The sequence below is a fragment of the Coregonus lavaretus genome (genome assembly GCF_964263955.1).
Source record: "Coregonus lavaretus genome assembly, chromosome: 6".
In the NCBI taxonomy this organism is placed as follows: domain Eukaryota; kingdom Metazoa; phylum Chordata; class Actinopteri; order Salmoniformes; family Salmonidae; genus Coregonus; species Coregonus lavaretus.
In genome coordinates, this window is record NC_139993.1 from 36,259,776 (window position 1) to 36,280,351 (window position 20,576).

A 20,576-nucleotide genomic window follows, 5' to 3' on the forward strand; every position below is an offset into this window, starting at 1 on the left:
CTGTCTTGTCAATATAATAGAACATCTTTGGGGTAAGTGATAAAATATTAGCTAGGCTAGTTCCAGAATTACATTAAAATGTAGCTATATTGTAGTGAGTATTATTGTCAGATAAATGTTCCTGTTGGCATATATATCTCTGACGCGTTTTTACGTCATGTTCAGTAAGTGTATTACTAGCCCCTACTGTACTGACCGTTTTCCCATTGTCCGGCCCATTCGATGTTCGCTAACCAAAATTAGCTAGCTAACTATTTATTTATCTAGCTAGTTGTATTAGCCAACGTTATCAGATCGAAGACTAACGTTACTTTATCAGAAACGTGTCATGCTCATGCCCCAACAGCTGTAAAGAGGATTGTAGATGACAGTTTTCGCTTTTGCATGCTTTTTGTCCGACAGGAGTACATGCTACTCTCTGTCTTGTAACGTTAGCTAGCTATCTAGGTTATATTTCTAATGACACACATATGTGATAGTCCCTGTCCCTCACAACCATTTTCATCTGACAAGCTCAATGAGTGAGGATAAAGTACTAGTGTTTTTCTAATCCTATGTATCCCACTTGTATATAATTCACTGGGATAAGGATATCATGGGAGGTGTGAAGCAGGAGCAGAATGATGGACCTCCACCAAGAGGCATGCAGTCCTCTGATGCAGCACACGAAGAGGCAAGAGAAGGGGAAAGGGCCCCGTACATACTGACATGAATAGCAGTAAATTCTGTACAAGTACTGGCTGTGTATACACAGACTACCCACTGTATGGTTATCCAATCCTTTCCCACATGTTGCTACTGTTCTATAAACTGATCTAGCTTAAATGGGATAAGAGCATTGTTATGATGATGTTATGCTATGTTTCCTGATTCATGATACACACTTTGACATGGTTATCGTTTTGTCTTTTCATCCTGGATAGCATGTCCGTTCTCTTTCCGTACAGCCTGTGAAGAAGAGGGGATGGCCGAAGGGTAAGAAGAGAAAGAAGGTTTTGCCCAACGGTCCCAAGGCACCAGTGACGGGATATGTGCGCTTTCTGAATGAAAGGCGAGAGCAGATCCGTGCTAAGCACCCTGACCTGCCCTTTCCAGAAATTACCAAGAGGCTGGGCGCAGAGTGGAGCTGCTTAGCACCTCATGACAAACAGGTACCTACAGGCTTGGATAGAGAAATGTACTTGTAGAATGTAGGAAGAATTACATATAATTTTTCCCCAGGTTTGTATTTATGCATAGTTGTAGTTATATGAATAGCTACAGTGGGGAAAAAAAGTATTTAGTCAGCCACCAATTGTGCAAGTTCTCCCACTTAAAAAGATGAGAGAGGCCTGTAATTTTCATCATAGGTACACGTCAACTATGACAGACAAATTGAGAAAAAAAAATCCAGAAAATCACATTGTAGGATTTTTTTATGAATTTATTTGCAAATTATGGTGGAAAATAAGTATTTGGTCACCTACAAACAAACAAGATTTCTGGCTCTCACAGACCTGTAACTTCTTCTTTAAGAGGCTCCTCTGTCCTCCACTCGTTACCTGTATTAATGGCACCTGTTTGAACTTGTTATCAGTATAAAAGACACCTGTCCACAACCTCAAACAGTCACACTCCAAAGTCCACTATGGCCAAGACCAAAGAGCTGTCAAAGGACACCAGAAACAAAATTGTAGACCTGCACCAGGCTGGGAAGACTGAATCTGCAATAGGTAAGCAGCTTGGTTTGAAGAAATCAACTGTGGGAGCAATTATTAGGAAATGGAAGACATACAAGACCACTGATAATCTCCCTCGATCTGGGGCTCCATGCAAGATCTCACCCCGTGGGGTCAAAATGATCACAAGAACGGTGAGCAAAAATCCCAGAACCACACGGGGGGACCTAGTGAATGACCTGCAGAGAGCTGGGACCAAAGTAACAAAGCCTACCATCAGTAACACACTACGCCGCCAGGGACTCAAATCCTGCAGTGCAGACGTGTCCCCCTGCTTAAGCCAGTACATGTCCAGGCCCGTCTGAAGTTTGCTAGAGTGCATTTGGATGATCCAGAAGAGGATTGGGAGAATGTCAGATGAAACCAAAATATAACTTTTTGGTAAAAACTCAACTCGTCGTGTTTGGAGGACAAAGAATGCTGAGTTGCATCCAACGAACACCATACCTACTGTGAAGCATGGGGGTGGAAACGTCATGCTTTGGGGCTGTTTTTCTGCAAAGGGACCAGGACGACTGATCCGTGTAAAGGAAAGAATGAATGGTGGCATGTATCGTGAGATTTTGAGTGAAAACCTCCTTCTATCAGCAAGGGCATTGAAGATGAAACGTGGCTGGGTCTTTCAGCATGACAATGATCCCAAACACACCGCCCGGGTAACGAAGGAGTGGCTTCGTAAGAAGCATTTCAAGGTCCTGGAGTGGCCTAGCCAGTCTCCAGATCTCAACCCCATAGAAAATCTTTGGAGGGAGTTGAAAGTCCGTGTTGCCCAGCGACAGCCCCAAAACATCACTGCTCTAGAGGAGATCTGCATGGAGGAATGGGCCAAAATACCAGCAACAGTGTGTGAAAACCTTGTGAAGACTTACAGAAAACGTTTGACCTGTGTCATTGCCAACAAAGGGTATATAACAAAGTATTGAGAAACTTTTGTTATTGACCAAATACTTATTTTCCACCATAATTTGCAAATAAATTCATTAAGAATCCTACAATGTGATTTTCTGGATTTTTTTCTTCTTATTTTGTCTGTCATAGTTGACGTGTACCTATTATGAAAATTACAGGCCTCTCTCATCTTTTTAAGTGGGAGACCTTGCACAATTGGTGGCTGACTAAATACTTTATTTCCCCACTGTATAGGCTTGCCAGGATATGGTCTGTTTGATAAGACCAGGTAGACCTCCTTTAAAAACTACAGGCTATCATGTTTCTTGAGGAGAAGCCTGGGATTGGAAGCTACCATCACAGTGTATTGAGATGTCTTCTGTGTGTGTCTGTGTAACAGAGTTAAGAATGTACTGTAACCTCACTCCACAGTTAGTTTGAAATTTTGCCAATAGAGCTATCCAATTGGTACCTTTTGTATAGCTCAAACCGTTGGTACATTGTCAAGGAGGGCAGTCACGTGTGTCTGTAAGCAGAGCATAACTGTTTTGAGCCTGTTATGGGGACAGGGGTAGTGGAGGAAGATATATATTGTAAGTAGCACACATGATGTCGGTTACATTGATGCTGTTGATCCAGATCACTCAGTTGGGCTCTGTCCAGCTGCTGGGGTTGCTGCGGAGAAGGAGGGAGGTCAAAGGGGGGTGAATGTAACCGATGAGAACTGGCTAGCAAGTTAGCGGTGCATGCTAGTAGCGTTCAATCGATGACGTTGCTCACTCTGAGACCTAGAAGTAATTGTTCCCCTTGTAATGATTCTTCATGGGTGACTGTTGTCGATGTCTGCAGAGGGTGCCTGGTTCAAGTCCAGGTTGGGGCAAGGAGAGGGACAGAAGTAATACTGTTACATCTGGAGTGGACTGAAGTTTGTTTGTGTGCTGACCTGACAGCGCTTCCTGGATGAGGCGGAGCGAGAAAAGCTGCAGTATGCCCGGGAGCTGAGAGAATACCAACAGAGTGAGGCCTATCAGATCACCAGTGCCAAGATCCAGGACAAGAAGGTCAAGAGAGGTGAGAGTTGTAACACATCTACCTTATTCAATGAGGGTTGTGACACGTCTAGCTCCTAGTTCATCCATTTGACAGGGTGGTTAAAGTGTTGCTTTCGGTTTTTATCTGTCTTTCATTCATTTGTTTTCTTTGAGCATTGTATATATGTGGTCCTCTGTAGCTCAGCTGGTAGAGCACGGCGCTTGTAACGCCAAGGTAGTGGGTTCGATCCCCGGGACCACCCATACACAAAAATGTATGCACGCATGACTGTAAGTCGCTTTGGATAAAAGCGTCTGCTAAATGGCATATTATTATTATTATTATTTATTATATAATGTTCTCTTTTTTCAGAGGAGTCCCCATCTGTCATTATCAATGCTAACAGTTCTGGATCAGCTGCTCTGAAGGTACGCCGTTTGCCTTACATTATATGCTTATGTTGTGTTTCTGAATAGGTTTTAAGAAGACTTCTGCTTTTGTTCCATGTGTTAACGAGTTTGTTTTGAACTATGTCCTCTAGGGTTCAGACTATCTGTCCAACAGATTTGATGTTCCAATATTCACTGAGGAGTTCCTGGACCAGAACAAGGGTAAGAGACGGGCAGAGGAGGGTCTCTGGGACAAACACTATTTCAGTGAAGAAAGTACTAACTGTTTCCTTACTAATGCTTGTTTCTCTGCTCCCAGCCCGGGAAGCAGAGCTGCGGCGTCTACGCAAAGCCAACGTGGAGTTTGAGGAGCAGAACGCCGTGCTGCAGAAGCACATAGCAGACATGTACAGCGCCAAAGAGAGGCTGGAAGCTGAACTGGGGCAGGATGAGCTCCGGACTCAGGCCTTGCACAGGCACCTGCTGGCCATCAAACACACCCTCGTCAGCAGTCTGTCCACTGTGGCCCTGCCAGGTCAGCACCCTGTCACTGGGGCCCTCCCATCCATCTCTGGCCCTGATACTCAGTCTAATCTCTTTGTACGACTATGCTGCAATTACTTACAGTGCATTCGAAAAGTATTCAGACGCCTTCCCTTTTTCCAAATTTTGTTACGTTACAGCCTTATTCTAAAATTGATTAAATAAAAAATGTCCCTCACCAATCTACACACAATACCCCAAAATGACAAAACAAAAAAAGGTTTGTAGAAATTTCTGCAAATGTATTACAAATAAAAAAACAGATAACTTATTTTCATAGGTATTCAGACCCTTTGCTATGAGACTCGAAATTGAGCTCAGGTGCATCCTGTTTCCATTGATCATCCTTGAGATGTTTCTATAACTTGCTTGGAGTCTACCTGTGGTAAATTCAATTGATTGGACATGATTTGGAAAGGCACACCTGTCTATATAAGGTCCCACAGTTGACAGTGCATGTCAGAGCAAAAACCAAACCATGACGTCGAAGGAATTGTCTGTAGCGCTCCGAGACAGGATTGTGTCGAGGCACAGATCTGGGGAAGGGTACCAAACATTTATGTAGCATTGAAGGTCCCCAAGAACACAGTGGCCTCCATCATTCTTAAATGGAAGACGTTAGGAACCACCAAGACTCTTCCTAGATGGGAGAACCTTCCTGAAGGGCAACCATCTCTGCAGCACTCCACCAATCAGGCCTTTATGGCGGAGTGGCCAGATGGAAGCCAGTCCTCAGTAAAAGGCACATGACAGGCCGCTTGGAGTTTGCCAAAAGGCACCTAAAGGACTCTCAGACCATGAGAAACAACATTCTGTGGTCTGATGAAACCAAGATTGAACTCTTTGGCCTGAATGCCAAGTGTCACGTTTGGAGGAAACCTGGCACCATCCCTACGGTGAAGCATGGTGGTGGCAGCATCATGCTATGGGGATGTTTTTCAGCGGCAAGGACTGGGAGACTAGTCAGGATCAAGGGAAAGATGAACGGAGCAAAGTACAGAGAGATCCTTGATGAAAACCTGCTCCAGAGTGCTCAGGACCTCATACTGGGGTGAAGGTTCACCTTCCAACAGGACAACAACCCTAAGCACACAGCCAAGACAACGCAGGAGTGGCTTCGGGACAAGTCTCTGAATGTCCTTGAGTGGCCCATCCAGAGCCCGGACTTGAACCCGATCGAACATCTCTGGAGAGACCTGAAAATAGCTGTGCAGCGACACTCTCCATCCAACCTGACAGAGCTTGAGAGGATCTGCAGAGAAGAATGGGAGAAACTCCCCAAATACAGGTGTGCCAAGCTTGTAGCGTCATACCCAGGAAGACTCAAGGCTGTAATCACTGCCAAAGGTGCTTCAACAAAGTACTGAGTAAAGGGTTCCGTTTTTTATTTTCTATAAATTAGCAAGGACAATTTAATCAATTTTAGAATAAGGCTGTAACGTAACAAAATGTAGAAAAAGTCAAGGGGTCTGAATACTTTCCGAATGCACTGTATGTTGAACCTTCCTTACCTTGAAAGTAGTTTAAAACATTAAATGTATGTTTAAAAAAACAATAGGCCTAGTAAAGAGGCCAAAATCAACATTGATGACCTGTCCTGAGCGAGACATTTTGAAACGTACAGATTTGGTTGTAATATTTTCCAATTATTCTAAACTTCAGTATTTCAATCCCTCAACCCATAATGCTATTCAAATTAGAATGAAATACTTAGTTAACTGTATTTTATTTGCAGGCACAGGTGAGACCCCCTCTCTTGGTACCCTGGACTCTTACCTGAGTCGCCTGAGTGGTACTCTGGAGAGCAACCCTCATGAGCACCGTGCCTTGCTGACTCAGCTCCGCGATGTCCTTTCTCACCTGGACAGGTAACACACCTGTGAGATGATCTAATACCTTGAGATGTAGATGTACTGAGTTATGTCAGGGAACATATACTCCCCTACGTATTTATTTGGACAGTGACGCTAAAACAATTAATTTGGCTCTATACTCCAGCATTTTGGATTTAAGATGAAATATTTCATATGAGGCGACAGCCCAGAATGTCACCTTTTATTTGAGGGTATTGTCATACATATCTGTCTTACTGTTTAGAAATGAAAGCACTTGATGTATCTAGTCCCCCAATTTGAAGGTGTCATAAGTATTTGGACAAATTCACTTTTATGTGTATTAAAATAGTCATAAGTTTAGTATTTGGTACCATATTCCTAGCACTCAATGACTACATCAAGCTTGTGACTCCAGTGTTTCTTCTAGGATTTTAATCAGCAGCGGTGGCAATTTTAGAGGCCCTCTTCTTGGCTGCAGACATAAAATGTTTGTTTTAAAGCTAATTTCCTGCAATTCTACACACTTTGCCATGGGATGGAGAGAACATTTTAGTTTTAAAGCTAGTTTCTTAGAATTCTACACATTTTGTCATGATGCTGAGAGAAAAAATTGCATTTTTAAAGCTAATTTCCTGCAATTCTACACATTTTGCCATGGCTTAGCTGTATTCTTATGCTATCTGAGTGACATTATAACAAAATCAATGACATTTTTGGAATTTTAGATTCTCCCTGACTGTCTAGTTTTTATTCTGGTAGTTGTTAGTTCTCAAAGATGATTTTATTTCAACTTTGTTTAATTTTACACTGAATGTTTTACCATCCTGAAAATTAGGCCCGCCACTGCTAAATGTATATAGGGGAAACACTAGACTCTACAAACTTGTTGGATGCATATTTGCAGTTTGCTTTGGTTATGTTTCAGATTATGTTGTGCACAATAGAAATTAATCATAAATAATGTATAGTCATTTTGGAGTCACTTTTATTGTAAATAAGAATAGAAACTTCTACATTAATGTGGATGCTACCATGATTACGGATAATCATGAATTAATTGTGAATAATGATAAGTTAGATGCACAAAGATCATACCCCAAGACATGCTAAGCTCTCACCATTACAAATAACAGGAGGTTTGCGTTTTTTTGTTGGGGGGTATGATATTTATGCCTCTGAGTGTACATAACCTATGGTCTTGCGCATTACCATTCATATAACGTTGTCAAATTCAAGCACTTGCTAGATCTGCATGCATACAGTACAACTTACCTTGTTGTTTATGGATGATCACACTTTTCAAACAGTCTTCTCCCTCACCTTATTTTCAGTGAGAAGCTATGATGGGACCTCCACACCCATTCTGACTTGATGTGGATCCTGGACGGTGTAACAACAGGTCAAATCGGTGCCCTTCAATGTAGGATAGGTGGGATGTCTATCTGATGTAACAGACAAATTACAAACAGATAAAACACAAGGCTCTGTCTATATAGCAATACTCTGTGGGATATCTGCATGTGTACAGTCTTGTCCAGTCTTGGTGTGAACAGTCATTATGTCAAACTGCCTTACCTTGTTCCATCTATAGTTCCTATGGTTTCTGGGAAAATAATCATGGGAAAATAATCAGTTTACATGCCCTTTATGGAGATTGCGGAAGTGTACTGGTGTCAAATGAGAGACCAAATGAACTGGGAAAGATCATAGCAACATTTTCAGAATCGTTTTTTGTAATGCTATTGATATTAGTTTTGGGGTGGGAAATTTTGGATGAAGTTTTTTTTTTGTAATGGTTTATTTGAACAAATTTGAAATGGAAGTTTTGTGTCCTTTTATCATTATTTCAATTTGCAATAAAAGTAAATGTTTGTAATACCAGTAAATGTGTGTCATTTCCCGGATGTCATTAAGGATGAACGTGACGTACATAGAGCTGTGCGTATGGTGACATGGATGATGTCTGAAATGGCATGATGACTCAATAGCTGCTGATGGCACCTGCTGACCCCACTTTACAATGGACAGAAGGATGGAAAAACCGACGTTTCTAGATCCCCCACCAGAGGGTGGTATAGCTCCACTTAGAAACGTTGTCAGTGGTTAGCTTGTTAGGGTTGTCCTCAGTTTCTTTTAAGTTATACTAAATGTAATTAATTTAATAATTGTCCATTCATGGATTGAATTTCAAGCTACTCGGTATTGACAATTGATGTGGTTTAGATCCACTTGATTCACTGGAGGCCTTTCCCAAGGTATTTTTGATATGGTTACACTTGATTAAGCAAAAACCAACATGCCTCCTGAAAGTATGCCTAGTAGTTGGTGTTTCTGAAAGCTTTGGGATCGGAACAAGGAGAGGCAATCTAATTCTAGGCACAGAAGATAACCGTCAGTCAAGGTGCAGTTGCAATGTAGATATTGAATGGGTTTCTTCTATAAGTCTATGGATTGCTAAATTATTCTTCCCTTTTTTTATACATTACACTAGCCTACTGCTTGTAGTGCTTGGGCCTACTTGCTTGTAGTCATGCTTGGTAGTGAACTTGAAGACTAGTTTAATGCTCTCTCTTCTTAGGTCCAGTTATCTAATCTGAGGTTAAAAGATGCTGTAGGCTATTTTGGGGATTTTCAGCGGGACCACGAACCGTTCCGGGAGGCCTGATAGTCAGGCGTTCTGCGCATCCTTGGTCCATCCGTCATCACTGCTGTGACGTCAGTCTCGGGAACTGTCCTTACAGTGGTGGTGCTGAACAAGATGGCTGTGCGTCGGGGAGTGGAGAGCTGAGGAGGAAATATAGCCCCCCAAATTGATCCAGACACATCGTGAGAGGGAAAGCGGACGAGAAAAGACTCGAACAGTATGATTTTTTTTTTTTTTGTCACAAAACAGTGACGTGTAATAGCTTCTAGTAGAAACGGAGCTGACTCCATCCACCTATTTATACAGGCTATAGAGACGGATATCTACTCCGAATTGAAATAACGGTACCGGTGGAAGACATCTGGGAGCGATCATAGCCAGAGCTAAGAGATGTCATTGCTGTGCGTTGGAGGTAAGTGACAAAAACAAACGTATTTAAAGCTGGTGGTAGACTACTGTAGGCTGTCGAGAGAAACGCTTTTGTTTACTCGGGTAACCAGTTGCTCCGCGGGCGGTTTTCTTCAATTAATTTGATTCTGCTATAAAATGTCTCAATTGTTGGCGTATAGGCCTAAACGACTCGCTGAATACTACAATTTATTTAAATTCGCTGTAGTCAAATTCCTTTGACGAGAAAACACTTTGTGTTCTTTAGATGGCCAGACAGCCTGCAGCATTTTTAAAAATGTGTCTAATTCTTCTTGATTTATTATGTGATTGTCTTCTATTGATGTAGAAGCGTAATGAACACTGTCAGTCATCATAAACACTTTGATGTCTTGTTGATAAAATGGTAGCTGAACTGTCATTATTGTAGTCTACTAACCGCACCAAATCACGCTCTAAATATAATATTTGAATATTAGCATAAAGCAGGCTATCACAGAGTAAAATGCGTATCTGGAATATGATTGTCCGAAGCTAAGTCCAGTATTGGATTCTGTCCCCGTGCGTAGTAGCTCACTAAAAAGGCGTGTACTGTAAATCCACGTTATCTTTGTTTCTATTCTGATTTTTAAATATGTGGGGGTGGTTCGGGCAGCAAATATTGTTCATTTAGTTTGTGTAGTGTCGCTTTTGGTTGTCTATCATGATGATGATAGCATTCCTTATGACTGCTTTTATGTGTCTTAAGGAATGTCCTGAATGCAGCCTTTCTATGCTGTGACTACAGTAGATTGCCTCTAGCACTAGCCTACTATATGTTGGATCAGTGTTGTTGTTGACCATACCCTTTCTAGAATGATTGTTTGTATGAAATGCATTTTCTCAGAAAAAAAAGAAGATAAAAAAAAGGTGGTTGTCCCACTGGCTATCATAAGTTGAATGCACCAATTTGTAAGTGGCTTGCTAAAAGAGCGTCTGCTAAATGATATAAATGTAAATGAGAAAAGTGGGTCCAAGAGATTTGACCCTGGGCAATGTGGCATTGGCTCGAGTCCTCGAAGCAATTTACTATCCCAACAAAAACACCTAAAAGCAGTTGTCTGGTAGGCCTAAGATCAAAATAGCAAAATAGTCCCGTTTTTGTTCAGGTTGTTTGAATATCAGCTGTGTTGACCTATTTTTCTCCATCAGTGATTTGTTTTCCAGTTAATTTGTTAGTTGCCTGCCTGTTATAGATTGTTTAGGCATACAGTGGACTGCTTTCTGGTTTTATGTTATTGTCACATCGATTCACACCCACAGTCACTTCCCTAAAACGTTGGCCTGTCACGATTCTTCTGTGAAAGTGGTAGTGTGAAATGCCAGCAACCCAAACCACCCACCCTAAGGTGTTTGTGGAGACAGGATATGTTCTTGGCACAGTAGTTGGATAAACAAGCTGATTGCACAGATGTCAGGATTGAGACAGATCCACAGATGTACCCTCAATATCCTCAAGCTTGTTGGCATAGCAACCCTCCATTCCCTGGCATTTGAGGCTTTTCCTTTAATTTCCCATTAGTATTGAGTGTACAGCTAAGTTAGTGGTTATTTTTTGGTAAAAAGCCCATAGCCATGGTGAGATTGAGAGACTGGGACTTTTCTTACAAATGGCACTATTTTCACCCACTATCGAGAGACTGGAGGAAGAATGGGAAAAGGAGTACTTTTTGTTAGGCCTTCATGTAGAAATGGCATTGACAACAACCCATTGGAGAAGATGTGTCCCCACTTTTACCTTTTCTTACAAATGCTTGATTCTAACTATAGGTCTATTTCCATATCTTCAGATTAGTAATAAGGAAGAGTGTTGCCCAGTGCTCAGCGAGCGAGCAGATTTCTAGCTTCTAAGAGTCACATTACATTATCAAACAGTACGCACACACACTTCCTTGCTGTAATGACTGGGCTTGTTTTTAGTTGACAAATCCCCAGTCATTTCTTCTTCCCACATGAATGTCCACTGAAGCTCTCAGTGTATTCCCCAGCATGTCATGCGTTCAGTGGCTCAGCTAGCAAGCATAAATAATGTTGTAATCCAATGGAAGTATAATTAGCTTGCGCCAGCCGAGGGCCGTTAAGTTCCATATAATCAGACACTATATAACATTATCTCATGTTCTGTTTAGGTTCAGAATACATGATGCCTGTATCTCGACTCGGAGAAGGCAAGAACCTGCTCCCTGAAAGAGAGCAAGCCCTTGGCTTTCATTTCATTTTTGTGTTTCATATTCTGTGGATTCAATGTTCTTTTTTTAATGGAGACAGTTTTGTTCTTCATTAGGGCACATTACAATGGATCCTTTAAATGAAATATCATTGACCTCTCCCTTCCTCACCCCCAACCCCCTATCAGCTACTGTCCCGCTGAAGTAGTTATTTTTAATAGTGGGGGTTCTGCTCTGCCCGCGCTTGGCTGCACAGAGAGATTAATGGAGCACAAGAGAAAGAGATAAAAAGGGAGCACACACGCCACATGGCAGGAGGAGGAGGAGGAGGAGGAGGAGGAGGAGGGAGGGAGGGAGGGAGGGAGAGATGGTAAGTGAGAGAGACATGGCGGAGGTGCTGAGGAATAGACAGCTGAAGAGGCTGGCTGAATCCTGTTAGCTTCAGCTCAGCAAAGGGAGGCGGTGGTAATGGAGCTCGACATCTGTTTTGTTGTTTGTATTTTGCAGTGTTCCATGGAATCACCCTACAGGGGATAAAGTAGTCCGTTATATTGAGTAATGATGAATCATGAAAGGCTTAGCTCTGAAGTTGGTTAAGTGCATCCTCTAACTCCTCCTCCTCATGCCCTGCACACTAGCAAGATCAGATTGATATTCAGATAAAACAAACATCCTCCTCAGGGTCTGTTGGGATGAGCTATTTTAGGAAAACAAATACATCCACTATTGTCACGCTGCTTCATGATTAACTGACTCTGACATATTATTCTTATCATATCAAGTCAGACAGCAGGAGTCACAATTTCGTCTTCTCCTTTAGCTGAAATATTGAGTGGCTTCATAAAAAAGCCATTCTTGTGATGGTTGTTATGATATGGATTATTCATACAGGTGATAATGCTCCAGCTGGACCCATAATGATAGAGAACGGGTCAGTAGGTCATTAGGACTGGCCATGCGGGCATCTGGGTGGCAGTCCAGTGCCACATTCCACTGTGCCCTCCGAGAAAAGCATTTGATGTTCATTTATCCAACTCTGTGATTCCAAATTGACCTTTTTCCCTAAGTCCCTTTTCTAAACTGCATCTTTTGGAGATGAAGTGAAGGGAGGCGTTCAGTGTGGATTAGAAGGACGCCTTTGAATATTAAAGCCCTGAACATGGGGGTGCTTGGCATCGGCAGGGCGGGCGGGCACGAGATTAATGAATAATGAATGGGTCAGTTGATGTCAGAGCGCGTGGAAAAAAGTATTGGTTGCCTAAAGTGATCCCCAATATATAGAAGGTGACAGTGGTACCTTTTATCTTAACAGACCTGCTTTCATTGTGTCAAATTGCCTCATTGTCACCCTTACTGGTTATCATATGTGAGACTACACGTGCACAGACACACACACACACACACACACACACACACACACACACACACTTAATCCTGTGTGCTCCTCTTCTCTCTGAACCACTCTCACCTGAGCGTACCGCTGAGAGCCTTCCACTCAAATAGAGCTCTTGACATCTGTTGGTGAATGCAGGCTTTGATGTTAAGATCCAGGCATTCTGCCATCAGAGGAAGTGTGCCCAGGCTGACTGAATTAGGTCCTTCTTTCTCCTCCTCCTACGAAATGCCAGGGTCTTGTCATCACCCACAATCCCTATATGGGCTGATATGCATATTGGGATATGAAAAGAATATCTAAGATTTCTGATCTAAATTGCAAAATGAACATACGTTTTGATGCTGTCTTATGCAGCAAACCTTTTCAGCTCAGAAAGGTGTGGGTTATTAATAGGTTTGTTGTTAGAAACCTGAATCTCTAGATTGATTGACCCATTGAGTTTAACCCATTACATTTACATCATTTAGCAGACGCTCTTATCCAGAATGACTTACATGAGCAATTAGGGTTAAGTGCCTTGCTTAAGGGCACATCGACAGATTGTTCACCTAGTCAGCTCGGGGATTAGAACCAGCAACCTTTCGGTTACTAGCACAACGCTCTTACCCACTAAGCTACCTGCCACCCTAGTATGGCTCATGTTTTGTTTCTTTTTGTCTGTATTGCAGTGAAGAAAGCCAAACTCGATGGACCCCAAGGTGAGTTGAGACACGTTTGACCATGTTTTACTTAGTCTTAAAAAGTCTTAAACACTGGTTTGTTTGACAGTAACACTGATATTCCTCATTGTTCCACAGAGAAATTTAACACCTACGTGACGCTTAAAGTGCAGAATGTCAAGAGCACCACCATTGCGGTGCGGGGAGCCCAGCCATGCTGGGAGCAGGACTTCATGTTGTGAGTCTTGTTCCTCCTCCTCCTCCTCCTCCTCCTCCTCCTCCTCCTCCTCCTCCTCCTCCTCCATCTCTCCCTCTATAGGAAATACTTACTAGTTTCTCTCTCTACACGTTGAGCTGCCCTGGGTCCTAAGTGCTCTGTCAGTGATGAGACTAGAAGGCTCTGGAGGCCTGATCTCAGATACAAGATATGCAACTGTTGAGATTCCCAAGGCAGTGTGAGCTAGGCAGCCAGCCATCCATCCATGCAGCCGGGCAGGCAGTGACACTAATGTGTTAACACCAGAGTGCACACATGTTGTGTAACACGGACTGCAGAGACTCCTGAATAAATGTAACACAATGTTTTAATTAGTGACGTTTAAGGTGCCCAACAGAGCCACTCTCACTGGTTGGAGTGCTACAGTCAAGGGACAGGAGTTCAGATGAAGCCTTGGATAGGGCATTTCTTACAGAGTCAAAATGATTTCATAACTGAAAATAGGAACAGGAAGTTGCCCTGAAATAGCAGAAGATTTAATAAAAGGGTTGTTCCACGAAATGAGTCCCCTGTTATTTTAAGGAAAACTTGTGCACAAATATTGAATTTTAAAAGCCTGTTATATTAAATGAAGTGCCCTTTTAATATAGATCACATGGAAAATTCAATAAATCAGATTTTTTTTATATGAATAAAGACTTGCTAAAGTGCCAAACATTTTCTTCATGCACCCTCTGTGACTTCTAGGAAGAGTATAACCCACTTAAACCCAACATTTCTCCAAGTTTTCACCATCATTGTAAAGCCCTAGTTATTTTATGCTTTGACAAAGTCGTTTCTGAAGATTATGATTTATTTCATGTTATTAGTGATTGATTTTAAGGGGGAAAAAACCCTGTCCCTCATTTTAAGGTCAACCCTGTTACATGAACAGAGATCTCATTTTAATATGGTGAAACTATTCCTTTTTAAATATTTTTTTCAAGAGAGACATTGAACATCTCATAGTCAAATCAAGAGTAAAAGCAGGTGAGCTGGTTCTACTCTTTTTGGCAATTTTCTTGTGTTTTGTGGTCAAACTGAGCGGGTCGAGCATAACACGTCAACCCTGTTACACATAGATAGACAGGGTAGAAATGTTTGAACAATTTAAAAACATTTTAAAGCTTGCACACAACAAGCTTCCATTCCCCCTGTCACAAGGGGATTTATGGCTGATTTAAGATTGTCATCAACCGTGTTACGGTCAACCAAGTTACTTTATTTGGCAATTATTAGGCACTTACTATAGTATATATATATATTTTTACCTCTTGAGATGGGGAAAAAATTGTTTTTCATTAAGTTGCACATGTGCTCTTTATGACAGAATGTTACAATTTGGTAAAATAATATAATAAAACACTCACCAAGTTACACTACTCAAAAGGTACCTAATTGGTGGAACGACCCAATAGAAGATAATCGCTATCTCTCTCCCCTACATTTCTTTGCTTCCTACAGCTGCTAAACCTCACTACACTAGAAAATACAGCTCTGTTCTTCCCCACTCCTTAGATCTCTCTCCACCCCCCCCCCCCCATCTTCCTTCTATCTATTCTCCATGTCCATAATGCAGCGCCAACGCCAGCCTTTAGCGAGATTAATCCCTGGGCTCTCAAGAGAAAGATCTGTTTTCATATCAAAGCAGGTGCTATTATTAGGATTTGATTAACTTGAGAGGCTGTCCTGTGCATGTGCATCCTAAATGACACCCCTACCCCTATACAGCACTACTTTTGACCAGGGGTCAGGTACCATAGGGGGCTGTTTGGGATGCACCCTGAGTCTAGCTGTATGGATACTCGGGATACTAGAGATGCCCAGAGTGTATATATGTTATTGACCCAGTCAGTCCTGGCCAGTCAGCTCTATACGCTTCCTTCCTGCTAGAATTCACACCTGTTTTCCCTGATGGAAATAATACTGGTCTCCTTCACTCTGCCTTATTGACCTCACCGCTACCCCTCAGGCAGCTCTCTGTGGCTCGGTGACTCACATCCACCACAGGCTGAATCACATTGGCTCTTTGTTCTATTAGATTAGAGCTGGGGCTCTGATGGCATATATATTTCACTTCTCCATAAGATGGGTTTTATCTCTCCAGGCCCTATTGCTCAATCAGGGTTTCTGTCATTTTGGTCTCCCGGTCTGTTGAGTGTATTTCCTCATCTCATCACTTCTTTCTCTCTGTCTCTCCCGTTCCTTCTTTCACTCTCTCACCCACTCTTTCTCCTCCCTCATCTTCCTGTCTCCCTCTTTTTGTCTACACCTTCTCACCCCCCCCCCCCCCCCCCCCCCCCCCCCCCCCCCCCCCCCCCACTCCCTGTGCAGTGAGATCAACAGGCTGGACCTGGGGCTGACGGTGGAGGTGTGGAACAAAGGGTTAATCTGGGACACCATGGTGGGCACCTTGTGGATCCCCCTGCAAAACATCCGCCAGTCCAATGAGGTACGGTACGCCTGCCCTGCCCCCACCACCCTCCACCCTCCTGGGAGCACAAGGCGGTTTACCAGCAGCACATCCGAGGCTCAGACACAAGTACATCACAACACTAGACTGATACGGTTTGTTGTCACGCCACATCAAAGTGTTTAAGGTGGAACACACTTCATATCAGGGATGAAAGGAGTTTAAAGAGAGTGTTCTTGGATGGTAAAGATGGATAACCTACAGGGAGTGAATTCCTCCGCTTTGAAACACTGTAACTAGGACTATTTTTAGCATCCTCCTAAGTGTTTGACTGGAAGAGGGAAAGTGTTACCCTGTACAGTAACAATACATGTTTGTGTGTGTGTGTGTGTGTGTGTGTGCTCATGCTAGGACGGGCCGGGGCAGTGGCTGACACTGGACTCCCAGGTCATCATGGCTGAGAATGAGATCACCGGCACCAAAGACCCCACCTTCCACCGCGTGCTGCTGGACACCCGCTTTGAACTGCCATTAGGTTAGTGTGTGTGTGTGTGTGTGTGTGTGTGTGTGTGTGTGTGTGTGTGTGTGTGTGTGTGTGTCCTTAGTGACTGACCAGTGAATGGGTCTTTCTGCTTCAGACATTCCAGAGGATGAGGCTCGATACTGGGCCAAGAAACTGGAGCAGCTCAACGCCATGAGGGACCAGGACGTAAGGCATCTCCTCCTCTCCTCCCTTTGTGTTTACATCTTACCTGCCCGCCACAAGGCAGGGCTATCAGTAATTGCAAAAGTCATCACTTACTCTATGCATTAAATATGATGTAGACCCATAACTCTCCTAGATGCGGATTACCTCATGTTGGATTAGCTGCAGTACAATGTACAGTGTCAGTCAGCCGTATTGTAATCAGCTATATCTATTGTGTGTGTGTGTGTGTTTGTGTGTTGCAGTACACGTACCAGGAGGAGGAGGAGAGACCACTGCAAGCGCCATCAACACAATGCTGTGAGTAGTAGACTCTTGATACTGGCTTCACACCTTCTTTAAATATCCTGCTCCTTTTCACTTTGTTCCTGGCCCCCCTCTTCCTCCTTGTTACTCTCCCCCGTCTCCTCTTCCTCCTTGTCACTCTCCCCCGTCTCCTCTTCCTCCCTCTTTACTATCCTCCCTTTCATCCTCGACATTCACATATTCACTTTACTCCTCCTCTTCTTCCTCTTCCTCCTCCTCTTCACTTTATTCCTCCCTCTCCCCCTCTTCACTCTCCTCCTCCTGAGTCTTTGGGAAGCAGATTAGAGGGGAAGCAGCAGGCGGAGGGAGGGAGGGAGGGAGGGAGGGAGGGAGGGAGGGAGGGATGGAAGGAGGGAGAAAAGCTGACATGACGAATCGAGCCAGCAGGCCTGCCTCATAGTCAGCTCCACACACAGTGTTTTATGGCTGCTAGCTGTGTGATGGATGTGTGCTGGCATACTTTCACTGCCCTGTCAGACACAGCCCTGTCTGTCTGATGACAGCCCATGTGGGTGGGTGGTGACCACTGTGGATGAGTCTGGGCTGTGGTGGATGTTTGTCTGTCAGTGGGTGTGTTTGTGAGAGACCAGCCATAAAGGTTGATCAGTATTAGTGTGTGTGAGTGCTTGTCCGCATGCATGCGTGTCTACGTGCTGTGTTTCAGTGAGTGTTTATGGATGGAGCCTGCGTATGCGCTTTGAGTTATGGGATGCTGGGATGAGAGTTTTGTCTGACTACCCACTGCTCTGTGCTAATTACCACACCCTGGGCCCTCCATCCGCCACAAGGTCAGCCATCTTGCCTGCCCTGGCCTGCTCCCTCTCCCGCTCCACTCTGAGATTTACACCCCAAACAGATTGGTTCCTGGGGGCGCACCCTGACTTATCTATTTCCTGGTCATACGGCTGCACATTTTTTAACATTTAAGTTTATGGCTCAGGCCCAAATCACATATTTCTGTGATAACTTATTACCTACTTACCCCCTGTCCTTGTAGGTAACTGGAGTCTGTGGGGAGACCAGCAAAGTAAGTTTTTCTAGCTTTTCTCACACAGTTTAGCAAACAATGTCTGTTGACTCAAATGGTACCTGGTACTGTAGGCCTATATTGCTAGGTTTTTAAAATTAGTCACCACATCCACTTACAGTATAAGTCACCAAGCACATACTAGCATCATGAGTAAAGATGAACCCCACATCATGATAATAATCATAATATTTCAACCATTTCGTGTGTAGATGAGGATCCAGACAGTGCGGTGGACGACAGAGACAGTGACTACCGCAGTGAGACTAGTAACAGCATCCCTCCACCCTTCTACACCACATCTCAGCCCAACGCCTCCATGCACCAGTACCCCATCCAGAGAGACCAGCGCTACTCCTCGCACACCTCCTACAACGGCTCCATCCAAGAGCTGGACTACGACAACCAGAGACCCATGAGGTAACCTAACCTCTCTCGTCCTGTCCTGTCATCCTTACCTGGTTCATTACCTGGTTCACTACTCAGGGTCTCAATAGGGGGTTCGTCCCAATAAGCTTCCTTTCATTGTCTCCTCTCCTTCATGTTAAACGTACCTTTAAGTTATTTTGTTACAAGCTGCTCTCCTACAGTTGTACTAATCTAAAAACATGCAGGGTAGGTGGAATGTATAAGTCGTACCTTTTCCCTGTTCAGCTCTTTAAGATATGTGTGGGTGAAGGAATGAGACGAGGACAGGAAACTACGTTAGACTATTGAGACACACACAGCATGGATCTCACTCTCACCTCCTCTTCTTAGTCAAGGGATCCATATTGACTTTGTCTCATCTGGAGATCAACACTCTATTCACCACAGAATAAATCAGACTACTACAGAACAGATTTTTGTTCACACTGTTGCTACATGGTAACCTGTTGTCCCACTGTGACTTCACTCTCCAGAGCATACTGCAGTGTGGCCTCACTATACAAGCCTAAAGGAGCAGCCATGCCGACCTTGTATACAGGCCGTGTGGGAAGAGCCTCACTGACACCATCACTGTGTGTGTGTGTGTGTACATGTGTATGAGTGTGCATGCGTGTGTGTGTGGCTGAAATACAGCCCCCTGTGATCACTTAGCAACTTGTTTTCCCCCCCAAAAAAACAAGTGTGTTTTTTTGTCTTTACATCTGTTGTTCAAAGGCACAAATTCACTCAAACTCATGCCTTGCTTGGGGCAGCCACATAATTGCATAAAGGCTTCTCTCAACAGTGATTCTGTTTTTAGCCATATGAACCTGCAAGGTCCACTATAGCTAAAACCAACCACTCACTTCTCTATCTGTCTATCTCTGTCTGGCTCCTTGGTCAGTGCCAGTGGTCTTTATGCAGTAGGTTTGCCAGGCAGTGTGTGGTTCAGTTTGGTGTTGTGGATGTTGCTGTGTGTCTTTGAAAAGCCCCAGGCCAGACTGTACTGATGCTCCTCCTCTCCTGCTCTCCCCCTTCCTGCCAGACGCTATGATAGTTTAGACTCGGCCACCAACGGGCGCAGCGATCTCGATTCAGCCTCAGGTTCGAGCCGGCGCACCAGCCGCCAGTACTCTCTAGACAGTAGGCACTCGCTCTCCGATAGGTGGGTCTCTGCACCTCCTCTCCACCTCTTCCTCCTCTTCCTCTTCCTCCAGCCTGTGACTCCGTCCGTGGTCTCGCTGTGACGTCAGTGGTGGAATAGTCCTGTCCTCCTCGCTCGCTGTGCTTGCATGCATGTGTTGTTCAACTCCCTCTCTCTACTACGTATCTACGTTCCGATCCTGTATCTACCTGATAATAACTACTGTATACACACCGGAATCACACACACATGATCTACCCTCTCTCTGTCGTACATCTGTCGTGAAATGTGAATGAGTTCCTCTGTTGTGTGTGTTGTTATCTAGGAAGTTGGAGGCATAGGGGAGCAGTTTGGCCTAAGTTGATGTGAGTTGCAGTGTTAAAGTGTTAGTGTGTTCTGTGTGGCTCCTCTGCCTCCTCTGTCTCTCAGTGGCAGCATGTTATTACCTCCTCCTCCTACGGTGCCTCAGTGACAAGTCCTCTCTGTGATTAACTACGCAGCTCAGGCTTCCCCCAGCCAGAGCCAGCCGTACTGTTGGCCAAGGACCCTGGCCCCGGCTCTGGGGTGGCAGGAGGCATGCCTGTTCAGAATTAATAGTAGCCTATCAGAGATGGGAAG

At 43.9% G+C, this 20,576-nt stretch overlaps 1 protein-coding gene and 1 pseudogene across 2 annotated transcripts in view; both read left to right on the forward strand.

Annotated features, from left to right (window-relative positions):
- Window positions 1–100: 100 nt before the first annotated feature.
- LOC311130458 (SWI/SNF-related matrix-associated actin-dependent regulator of chromatin subfamily E member 1-related-like) lies at window positions 101–8,288 on the forward strand (annotated as a pseudogene). The gene is made up of 9 exons (XR_014615339.1): window positions 101–164; window positions 590–673; window positions 924–1,151; window positions 3,557–3,677; window positions 4,011–4,066; window positions 4,180–4,249; window positions 4,347–4,562; window positions 6,306–6,438; window positions 7,737–8,288. The product of XR_014615339.1 is annotated as an SWI/SNF-related matrix-associated actin-dependent regulator of chromatin subfamily E member 1-related-like (transcript).
- Window positions 8,289–9,439: 1,151 nt separating this feature from the next.
- LOC311131032 (protein unc-13 homolog A-like) overlaps window positions 9,440–20,576 on the forward strand; it is a gene marked incomplete at both ends in the record, with an annotated part of 28,405 nt that continues 17,268 nt past the window's right edge. Inside the window, 11 exons of the mRNA XM_084163857.1 lie at window positions 9,440–9,461; window positions 13,708–13,737; window positions 13,837–13,936; window positions 16,289–16,406; window positions 16,779–16,902; window positions 17,006–17,076; window positions 17,319–17,373; window positions 18,377–18,406; window positions 18,619–18,826; window positions 19,860–19,979; window positions 20,459–20,532. Of these exons, the coding sequence (XP_084019983.1) occupies window positions 9,440–9,461; window positions 13,708–13,737; window positions 13,837–13,936; window positions 16,289–16,406; window positions 16,779–16,902; window positions 17,006–17,076; window positions 17,319–17,373; window positions 18,377–18,406; window positions 18,619–18,826; window positions 19,860–19,979; window positions 20,459–20,532 (952 nt within the window). The remainder of the gene's footprint in view (window positions 9,462–13,707; window positions 13,738–13,836; window positions 13,937–16,288; window positions 16,407–16,778; window positions 16,903–17,005; window positions 17,077–17,318; window positions 17,374–18,376; window positions 18,407–18,618; window positions 18,827–19,859; window positions 19,980–20,458; window positions 20,533–20,576) is intronic.